Source organism: Hipposideros armiger, unplaced genomic scaffold, assembly GCF_001890085.2.
Source record: "Hipposideros armiger isolate ML-2016 unplaced genomic scaffold, ASM189008v1 scaffold_75, whole genome shotgun sequence".
Taxonomy (NCBI): Eukaryota; Metazoa; Chordata; class Mammalia; order Chiroptera; family Hipposideridae; genus Hipposideros; species Hipposideros armiger.
In genome coordinates this window covers 1,176,602-1,185,611 of record NW_017731425.1, presented here as the reverse complement: position 1 = coordinate 1,185,611, position 9,010 = coordinate 1,176,602, and the positions used below count along the sequence as shown (strand labels likewise).

The 9,010-nt window shown below is 57.3% G+C and overlaps 1 protein-coding gene across 7 annotated transcripts in view; it reads left to right on the top strand.

Moving 5' to 3' along the window:
- The window catches only part of OSBP2 (oxysterol binding protein 2), a 176,950-nt gene that overhangs the window by 158,588 nt on the left and 9,352 nt on the right, over nucleotides 1-9,010 (top strand). For all 7 annotated transcript variants that reach the window (XM_019643138.1, XM_019643134.1, XM_019643135.1 and 4 more), the window contains 8 exons: nucleotides 115-232; nucleotides 3,002-3,053; nucleotides 3,321-3,467; nucleotides 4,595-4,840; nucleotides 7,435-7,555; nucleotides 7,836-7,939; nucleotides 8,014-8,109; nucleotides 8,188-8,372. In XM_019643138.1, coding sequence (XP_019498683.1) covers nucleotides 115-232; nucleotides 3,002-3,053; nucleotides 3,321-3,467; nucleotides 4,595-4,840; nucleotides 7,435-7,555; nucleotides 7,836-7,939; nucleotides 8,014-8,109; nucleotides 8,188-8,372 — 1,069 coding nt within the window. The remainder of the gene's footprint in view (nucleotides 1-114; nucleotides 233-3,001; nucleotides 3,054-3,320; nucleotides 3,468-4,594; nucleotides 4,841-7,434; nucleotides 7,556-7,835; nucleotides 7,940-8,013; nucleotides 8,110-8,187; nucleotides 8,373-9,010) is intronic.

Sequence of the window (9,010 nt, the reverse complement as noted above, 5' to 3'; positions counted from 1 at the left end):
GAGGTCAATGTCAGAGGGCGGGGTGGGAGGGCCTGGACACTGGACATCCTTAGGAGGGGAGACAAGCCTTTGTGAAGCTGTAAACTGAGGCAGCAGCTCTGCATGTGTCCCTAGGAAGCTTCTTGACATCCAAAGGAGAGGACAGTGAGGAAGATGAGGATACCGAGTACTTCGACGCCATGGAAGACTCCACATCCTTCATCACCGTGATCACCGAGGCCAAGGAGGACAGGTAGGCTCTCCGGGCAGGGCGGCCGCCCTGGAAGAACCCTCCTGGGTTAGCCGGTCACGCCTTGTTCTTCTCGTGCTCCATCTGTTCCTCTTTGTTCGTGGGGTTTTAAGTCTCACTCCAGATGGCATTTTTGCTTAGACTGGTTGTGTTCTTCCCTAAATAAAAAATGCCCAGAGTTTGTATCAGGATTTCATTTTAAATGGAGTTGGAGAACAGAGCCCTGGCTGGATCCAGTTCCGGCCTGGGAGCGGGGCGGCGTGTGGTTTGGGCCAGGAAGGCTGGGGCTCACTCGGTCCTGCCTGAGAGCTGCACAGGGTCCCACCTGTTCCCTACACCATGTCAGCATTCCAGAACAGACGACAGATGCAGGAAGTATCTTTTATTTTCTAGTTCCAAGCCTTTATTTTATTTGTCATAAAAGCCTGCTCTTTCAGGATGTCTCTAAATACACATTAGAACACACAGTAGTAACTGGGACATTAGTAGTAACTAGCACGGAAACCCATGTTGTTGGACTCCCTGGGAGCCTCAGGAAGCACCCGTGGGCCAGGGTGGACCCTGCTGCTGCACAAGCATGTGCAAAGGGAAGGCATTAGTCCGGTGGGCAGGCTGGGCTTAGCCGCGTCAGGGCTGTGGTCAGAGGGGAGCATGTCGGGGCTGGAATATCCATTTAATGTAATTGGGAGTTTCATTAGGATCTTTATCCTCGTCAAATTGCTCAAGGTCCTAACAATAAAAGGGTTGGTGAGTATGGCAGGGTTGGGGGACACAGAGGTGGCAGTGAGCTCCACAGGTGTCTGGGACCCCTGCTGTGGCCTGGGAGGAGTCCTGGGACAGTGACATAACTGACCATAACCTTCACCATGGGGTGTGTCAGCCATAGAGCCTCCCATGCTTGCCTACAAATGGATGAGGAACTGCAAGCTTCCCAGTGGCCTCACTCCCTGCGTCTGTTCCACTGCCCACCATACCCCACCTGCCTTCCATGGGCCTCTGAAGCCCAGTTTGGGGGAGGAAGCCAGTGAAAATCCCTGGCCTCTCCTTTTTTGCCTGCTTGGATCATGGGCTTTACCACCTCCCTGTCTTGGTTTCTTCCAGGGAGAGGGCAGTTTGGATCCCTCCTACTGGAACCAGAGGCCAAACAAGCCCAGGGCTCGTGCTTCCTGCACTGCTCAGCCAATAGACCGACCCCGAAGCTGGTCTATAGAATAAGCACTTATTATCAGAGCACCACGGATCTGAGAAGGCAGCGGGTTAACACCTCCAAAAACTGCCTTAACATTCTCAGACTAGCTTGGGATATTTAAGGGAAAATCTGGCGCTCCTCCAGAGGCCACGTGAGGGTTCCAGGGGTCTGCATGGAGCCTTCCCTCTGGCGGAGCAGTGATGACAGTCACCTGGAAACAATGCTAGGCCATAAAGATTGTAATCAGCAAGGGAGGGGGGAGGGCGGCATTGTGCCCAGTAATCAAGTATAAGTTTCAGGGTAATTATCTAAAGCTCAGGAACTGGGACAGGGGACCTTCCAAGCTCATACCACAGGGAGGGGGTTGATCAATTGCTAAGCTCTAGGGCGGGGAGAGGAGAGGCCAGGGACAGTGCAAGGCCTCCTTTGTGGGGGTCCCAATCTGGCCCTGCCTCACTGCCTCTCAGGGGTGACGAAGTAGGAGGCTTCAGGATCCATCAGCAGTGTATTTCCAGCTCAGAAAATCATTTTCCATTTCCCAATAATGTTTTTAAACGGTTTGTGTTGCTCTCAAAATGAGCACGGCTTGGCTGTTCTGAACTTCCTTCCACCCTGTCACCCAGCAGCAGCACCGTCTGGGGCTCTGCAGCCAGGAGGGTCCTGCTCAGGCTCCCTCCGGTTCCCCCCCGCCGCCCGTCCCCCAGACCTGGAGTCTCCAGGGCCCCAGACTCAGCTTCCTTCATGCCCCGTCCCCAGCAGCCTTCTACACCTCCGCCAACCGCCCCAAGCCCCTCGGCCCCTTCCCCAGCCAGCAAGCAGATGACTCCTGCTCAATATTTCTTTGGCCCCCCTGGCTCCTGGCACAGCTCCAAGGCCCACACAGCCAACCCAACCTGGTGCTGCAGCTACACTGGGAAGCAGCAGGTCCTCTGCCTGTGTGGCCCCTCCTCTACAGCACCCTCCCACTTACCCCAATGACCTAGGTGAATCCTTTCCATCCCCTGAGGTCCTGACTGACAAGTGCCCAGCCAGTGCCCCAGCTGGCCGAGGCCACCCCTCCTTGGGACTCTCTCAGCATCTGGGCTCATCAGCCACAGTGCCCCTGCTACTCTGGCCGACCATCTCCCACAAGTATTCATGGGCACAGGTATGCATCTGGCCCACATCCTGCCCTTCTGGAACCGATCCAGTGTGGGACTCGGGCCAGCAAACAGTGAGGACACAGTGGGGTCTTCTGTGACAGAGGGGGCCTGCAGGGCTCCAGGAGGCCATCCCAGAGGAGGTGCTCACCCCTGGCTTTATCTGGTCCTAGGTCAGCCAGTCCCCAGGAAGGGACTGTGTTCAGGGACCTCGGGCGAGGGCTCGCTGAGCAGCCGCTGGCACAAGGCATCAGTGGGTGGGAGCCCCTCCAAATCACTGCCCCAGGTCCCACAGCCCCACCTGAATGTCCAGAATTGGAGATACCCTATTGGAGGGGCAAGCTGTCCCTCAGACCTCACTGAGGGGTCTGTATAGAAGGTAGCCAGGTCCTGGAGAGACTTCGGGATTTGTAAACAACTTGCCTCCCCTTTTGTTTCCTCCAGAAAAGCTGAGGGTGGGACCACAGGCCCTGTGGACTGGACCTCGTCAGAAAATGTGAGTGAGGGGGAGACTCTAAGGATGGCTGAGTGGGGGAAGCCAGCACTTTGAGCTCAGGAGTCCCCGGAGCAGGCCCAATCCCCTGGTCTGCCTTCATCTGACTGTTCAGGCAGAGCCAGCCTGACCCTCCTGCCAGCAGCATGCAGGAGCTGGCTGGTCCTCAGGCTTTGCTGGGTCAGAGGTGAAGGAGAGGGGTGGAGGGGGAAGGGGTGGAGGGCCAAAGGGTGATCTGGCTTCTGCTGATCTGCACAGTTTCTCTGGCAGGTGCTCGATGGTGCCTCACTTGTGCCCAAGGAACCCCCCAAAGTCAAGAGGCGCACCTGCATCCCCGACAAGCCCAACTACAGCCTTAATCTCTGGAGCATCATGAAGAACTGCATTGGCCGGGAGCTCTCCAAGATTCCCATGCCGGTGGGTGCTGGGCAGGGCGGCCTCACCAGCTCCCCTGGGGCTGTTCTCTTATGCGTGGATGAGAAGTGATGGCCTGTGTGAAGCATAAGCTGCCTTGGCCAGTCATTTTCTTAATGAAACCTAAGGAGCATGTAATGAATTAACTGAACCGTGTTCATCAGCAGTGCTGCAATCCCCCAGGAGCAGAGGCCTCAGGCCCTGAGGGAAGGTGCAGGGAGGGTCTCTGCATTGATCAGAGACAATGGGGACCGCCCCCCAGCACCACTGCACCTGATGGGGCCTCACCATATCCCGGAAGTCTGACCACAGATGGGGAGTGGCAGGATTGGGCTGTGTGTGGACAGGGAGGCCCTCCTCTGTGCTGGGAGCTGTCCCTGGTGCCCTGCCCAGTGAGGTCACACAGCAGGCTAACAGCAGGCTGGCATCCTCGTGCTGCTGGGCCATAATGGCATCTCCACGAAGGAAGGGCTTCAGGGCTTCAGGCCAGATTTGGTTTTACTGTGTGACTCAGGATGTGTCCCTTCACAGTCTGGCCTCTGTGTCCATACCTGCAAAGTAGGGAGAATAACAGCACCCACATCAAAGTGTCTGTGAGGATGAAACGAGAGGACACAGGGGAGACCCTGCCTGATGGCTGGCCCAGGGTCCCAGCCCAGCACCACAGGGGGAAGGTGACTCTGCCCTGTCTGAGGTCAAGATGGGGGCCCCTCCACAGCAGCTCTCCCCCAGAAAACTTGCATAATCGCTCAGAATGAGAAAGACCCACTTTGTCCATTATTCACTCATTCACGGATTCCTATGATTCACGTCAGAAACCCTGGTCTTCCTCGTGTTTACATCCTAGGACGGAGACTGACAGCAAATACAATGCAAGTGTGCAAGACAGCAGGTCAGGAAGCAGTGAGAGCTGTGGAGAAATGAGGCAGGAGGGGCCGGGGAGGCGAGCAGGTGGGGGGCATTGGTGTTAGACAGGAGTCATCAGAGGAACCTCCCTGAAGGTGTCGTCTGAGCAGTAATGTCCGTGAACATCTGAGAAAAGCAGGTGCTGTGCTGACCCCACGTCTGTGCTGGAAGCAGCTGTCTCAGCTGGACACCCCGACCTGACCACCCTCCTGCCCTGCCTGCAGGTCAACTTCAACGAGCCCCTGTCCATGCTCCAGCGGCTGACGGAGGACCTGGAGTACCACCACCTGCTGGACAAGGCAGTGCACTGCACCAGCTCCGTGGAGCAGATGTGCCTGGTGGCCGCCTTCTCTGTGTCCTCCTACTCCACTACTGTGCACCGCATCGCCAAGCCCTTCAACCCTATGCTGGGGGAGACCTTCGAGCTGGACCGCCTCGATGAGATGGGCCTGCGTTCCCTCTGCGAGCAGGTGAGGCCCCCTCACACTCCAGCCAAGCTGCTCCTGCCAGGCCTGGAGGTCGGAATGAGACGAATGGGATGTGGCCTCTGACCCTGATGTGCCCACACCCAAGGAGCGGTCAAGCTGAGACCCAGTCAGGCGGCTGGGCCTCCTTCGGCAGGGGCAGGCGCAAGCCAGGCCCCAGAGCACACTGTCCCAGCAGGCCTCCTGGACATGGTGAGGGCCACCCTGAGAGGAGAGCCTGGTGAGGACAGTGTGTGGGAAAGGGGAGGACTCCGCTCCCGGCCAGGAACCGCGGAGCAGTGCTCCAGGGACATTTGTACGGTGCTGTCAGGGAGTCCAGGTGGGCTGGAGTGTGGGTCACCACTGAGCTGGCAGAGGAGTCTATGCCCCATGGGATCCTGGTCAGTGATAGTGGGAGCCTAGAGTGTGAGGAGCTCCAGGGGTCCTGCCCTGGGGCAGGGGGTCAGTTCACCTCTATCCTCTCCATGCTTTCCCAGCAGAGACACAGTCTCCCCACAGGGCAGAGCCCAAACCTGGCCTCACAGGCTGCGAGCCTCAGCAGTGGCACCTCAACCTGAGCTGACGCGTCCTTGTATGAAGAAGGGTGATTCTGTTGGTGGCTCAGCTGGGTGGACGCAGGGAGGTGTGCAGGAAGGCGCCCAGGATAGAACTTCCAGGTCAGGCTGCCGCTGAGCATGTCCTGCGTGCCCAGCACGGCTCTGGGCTCTGGGGTTGAACCCAAAGCAGATGGTTCACAATCTGGTGGTGAGTTTAAAAGGTGTGCTGGGCTGCTGTGTGGACCTGTAGGAGGCGGCTGAGGTAGCCCGGCTAGGGGAGGTCAGAGCCTGGGCATGTTTAGAAGGTGGAGCCTGGGGATCTGCTGACGCTCTGGATGTGGGGAGAGAGGGGGAGGCAGCAAGGATGACCCCAGGTTCTTGGCCTGAACTACTGAGTGAATGCATTTCTTCATTCAACAGAGTTGATCAAGGCCCATGGTGTGCCAGGTGCTATTCAGGCTGTCCTCACGGGGTGGGGGGCAGAGGACAGGTACTGTGTATGTCAGATGGTTCTGGCTCTTTCAGAAAAGGACTGGTCAAGGAGTGGTTTGGCTGGTACAGAGAAAGTGGGGAAGGGCAGAGAAGAAGCTCGGTGGGCAGCCAGGGGCTCTGGCAGATGGAGGAGGCATGACACCCTGACTTGTTTCATGGGGGCCCCCTGGCTGCTGTGGTAAGATGGAATGAGGAGTGGAGCAGGGAGGCCTTAGCACCATCCACTGTGGCCTGGGAAGATGGGGGGTAGAGAAGGGGCAGATTCTGGATGCACTTTAAAGAAGGAACCGCCAGGATTTGCTTATGATTAGATTAGGAACGTGAGAAAGAGGGGCCACGGCTAACTCCAAAGCATTTGGTGTGTGCAGCTGGAAAGACCAGATCACCTGCCTGAGAAGGAAGCTATGACGCAGAGCCCCAGGGCCCGCCCCTGGGGGGGTCACAACCCTGAGTTTGCCAGTGGGGTGGGCTCTAGTGAGTGTGTGTGTGGGGGCCGGCTATAGGCAAAGGGCAGGCTTAGAAACACTCACCCATTACACAGGAGCTGGTGGCAGCTTTGGCCTGTGCTCCTGAGATGGGGAAAGGAAGTGGGGGTGCCACTTATGGAGATGGGGATGTGAGATGCAGGCGGGGGCATCAGGAGCTCTGGTCAGTCTGAAAAGCCGTCTGAATGGAGTTCTAGTGGACAACCGGGGGGCATGGCTGGGGTTCTGGGGCGAGGCTGAGCAGGAGCCTGACTGATGCCATGAGACGGAAATGAGGTGCCCTGCTCAGTGAGGAGGCTGGGGAAAGGCTGAGCCCTAGGGCCCTGTAACCAAAGGAGCCACAGAAATGAGGAAGAGCAGATAAGGGAAAGTTGATGGGGGGTGTCCTAGTAGAGAAACCGGGGTGTCCAATGCTGTGACAGGATGGGTAGAGGCGCTGGGGGCCCCCATGTGGTGGGCAGAACTCACTGCACTGCCATCAGGGCCCCGAGCAGGTCACCGACCTGGACTCCCACACTGAAGCCAAGCTGGCCAGGAAGCAGGGCCCAACTCTGCCCCTCAGTTAAAATGGCCTCCTCAGTCTGGGCCTCTTCAGTGTCCCACGGCACAGCAGACACGACCCTTTGCTAGCAAGTGAGATTAACTAGAAAATGGGCATGGAAGCCCTTGGTAGAGAGTAACAACCTCGCTTTCTCAGCCCTCAGCTCAGCCTGTCACAGGCACCATGACATCCTTGAGGCAGGGCTCTGTCATCACGCCCATTTCACAGCCCAAGAGTCAGGCATAGCGACACCCCAGCCCTCGTCTCACAACCATACGGGGTGGGGCAGGCCCGGGACAGCTGCCCAGGCTGCATACACTGCCACACCCTTGCTTTTACACCTGGACCACTGTCCTTCCTGGGGTCTGCTATGGGTCTGTAGCCCCCAGAGGAGCAGCCAGGCCTGCTGTCAGGGCCACATAGCCATTCATACTGGGCACAGGGCAGGCTGTCCCCTCTGCTGGTTGAGGGGCAGGACTGGGAATGTGTCCAATGGAAGCTCATGTCCTGTGGATTTGGTCTCAGGTGAGCCACCACCCTCCAGCAGCTGCGCACTATGTGTTCTCCAAAAATGGCTGGAGCCTCTGGCAGGAGATCACCATCTCCAGCAAGTTCCGGGGAAAATACCTCTCCATCATGCCACTAGGTGAGCTGGGACCCTGTGTTCTCCTAGGGCAGAAAGACATTCTGGATAAGGGGAGGGTTTGACCAACCCAGAAGCCAGGTTGGGGCCTCCAGGGGTGACATTAGTCTCCCTTCAGGTATGCTCGCTGCACCCCACCAGACTTCCTGGATGCCACCCTGGCCTGTGTATCCCTTCCCAGCCTGCATGAATGCTGCTTCTGGTTCTCAGGACCCTGGCACTGTGGGCTGGCTGGGGTCCAGCATGGCAGGCCATGACCTCTGACCCTATATCTGGCCTCCAGGTGCCATCCACTTAGAATTCCAGGCCAGTGGGAATCACTACGTGTGGAGGAAAAGCACTTCGACTGTGCATAACATCATCGTGGGCAAGCTCTGGATAGACCAGGTCAGGGGGTGCCCTCAGGGAGGTGGGGCTTGTGGCCCAAGGATAGGCTGCTGACCAGTACCCTCCCTCAGCAGACAGGGGACATTGAGATTGTGAACCATAAGACCAAGGACCGGTGCCAGCTGAAGTTCTTGCCCTACAGCTACTTCTCCAAAGAGGTGGCCCGGAAGGTAAGCAAGGCCACCCCGCAGACTCTTGGGGGCCCCAGAGAGGGCCTGTGCCTATGCTGGTTCTGCCAATGCCCACAGGTAACAGGCGTGGTGAGTGATGGCCAGGGCAAGGCCCACTACGTGCTGTCGGGCTCATGGGATGAACAGATGGAGTGCGCCAAGATTGTGCAAAGCAGCCCCAGCAGCCCCAGCTTGGATGGAAAGCAGAAGACAGTGTACCAGACGCTGCCAGCCAAGCTGCTGTGGAAGAAGTACCCACTGCCGTGAGTGGGGCTGCAAGGGGCATCTGAGGGCAGCAGGGCAGGGCAAAGAACAGACAAGGAGAGGAAGAGAAGGAGGCAAGTGGGCAGGCAGGGGACCCCGCCCAGCCAGACAGGAAGCAAGCAGCAGGCATAGGGGTGAGGAGGGTTCGTTCCACATGTGGGCAGAAAGTAGTGTTGTGTGGCTGACATCCCAGCGTGCAGCCAGACACCCAACTGTAAGTAAGTGGTAGCAAGTCCTGTGCAGAGACTTTAAACAGCCTAATGGGACAGAGTCCCCCATAGCCTGAGAAATGAAAACCAAGAAACAGAAAACTATAAAACATGGCACAGCAGACTCTAAAGACAGCAAAGCAAAAAGTCTACAAAAGAAAAATAAAATAACTGAAATCGAGAACTCCATGGGAAGGTTTAATGGAATCCATTAACTGAATAAGTCAGAAGAAATAATAAAACATTCAGGGAAAGAGACAAAACTTGGATGGGGCCGGCAGAGTGGCGCGATGGTTAAGAACTGGCTTGGGACGCCAGAGAGCCCTGGTTCAGATCCCATGTATGAGGGCCAGTGACACTGCCCTCTACAGCTAAGATGCTGAACAACAGCTCGACCTGGAGCTGGGCTGCCGTGAGTCACCGGCGAC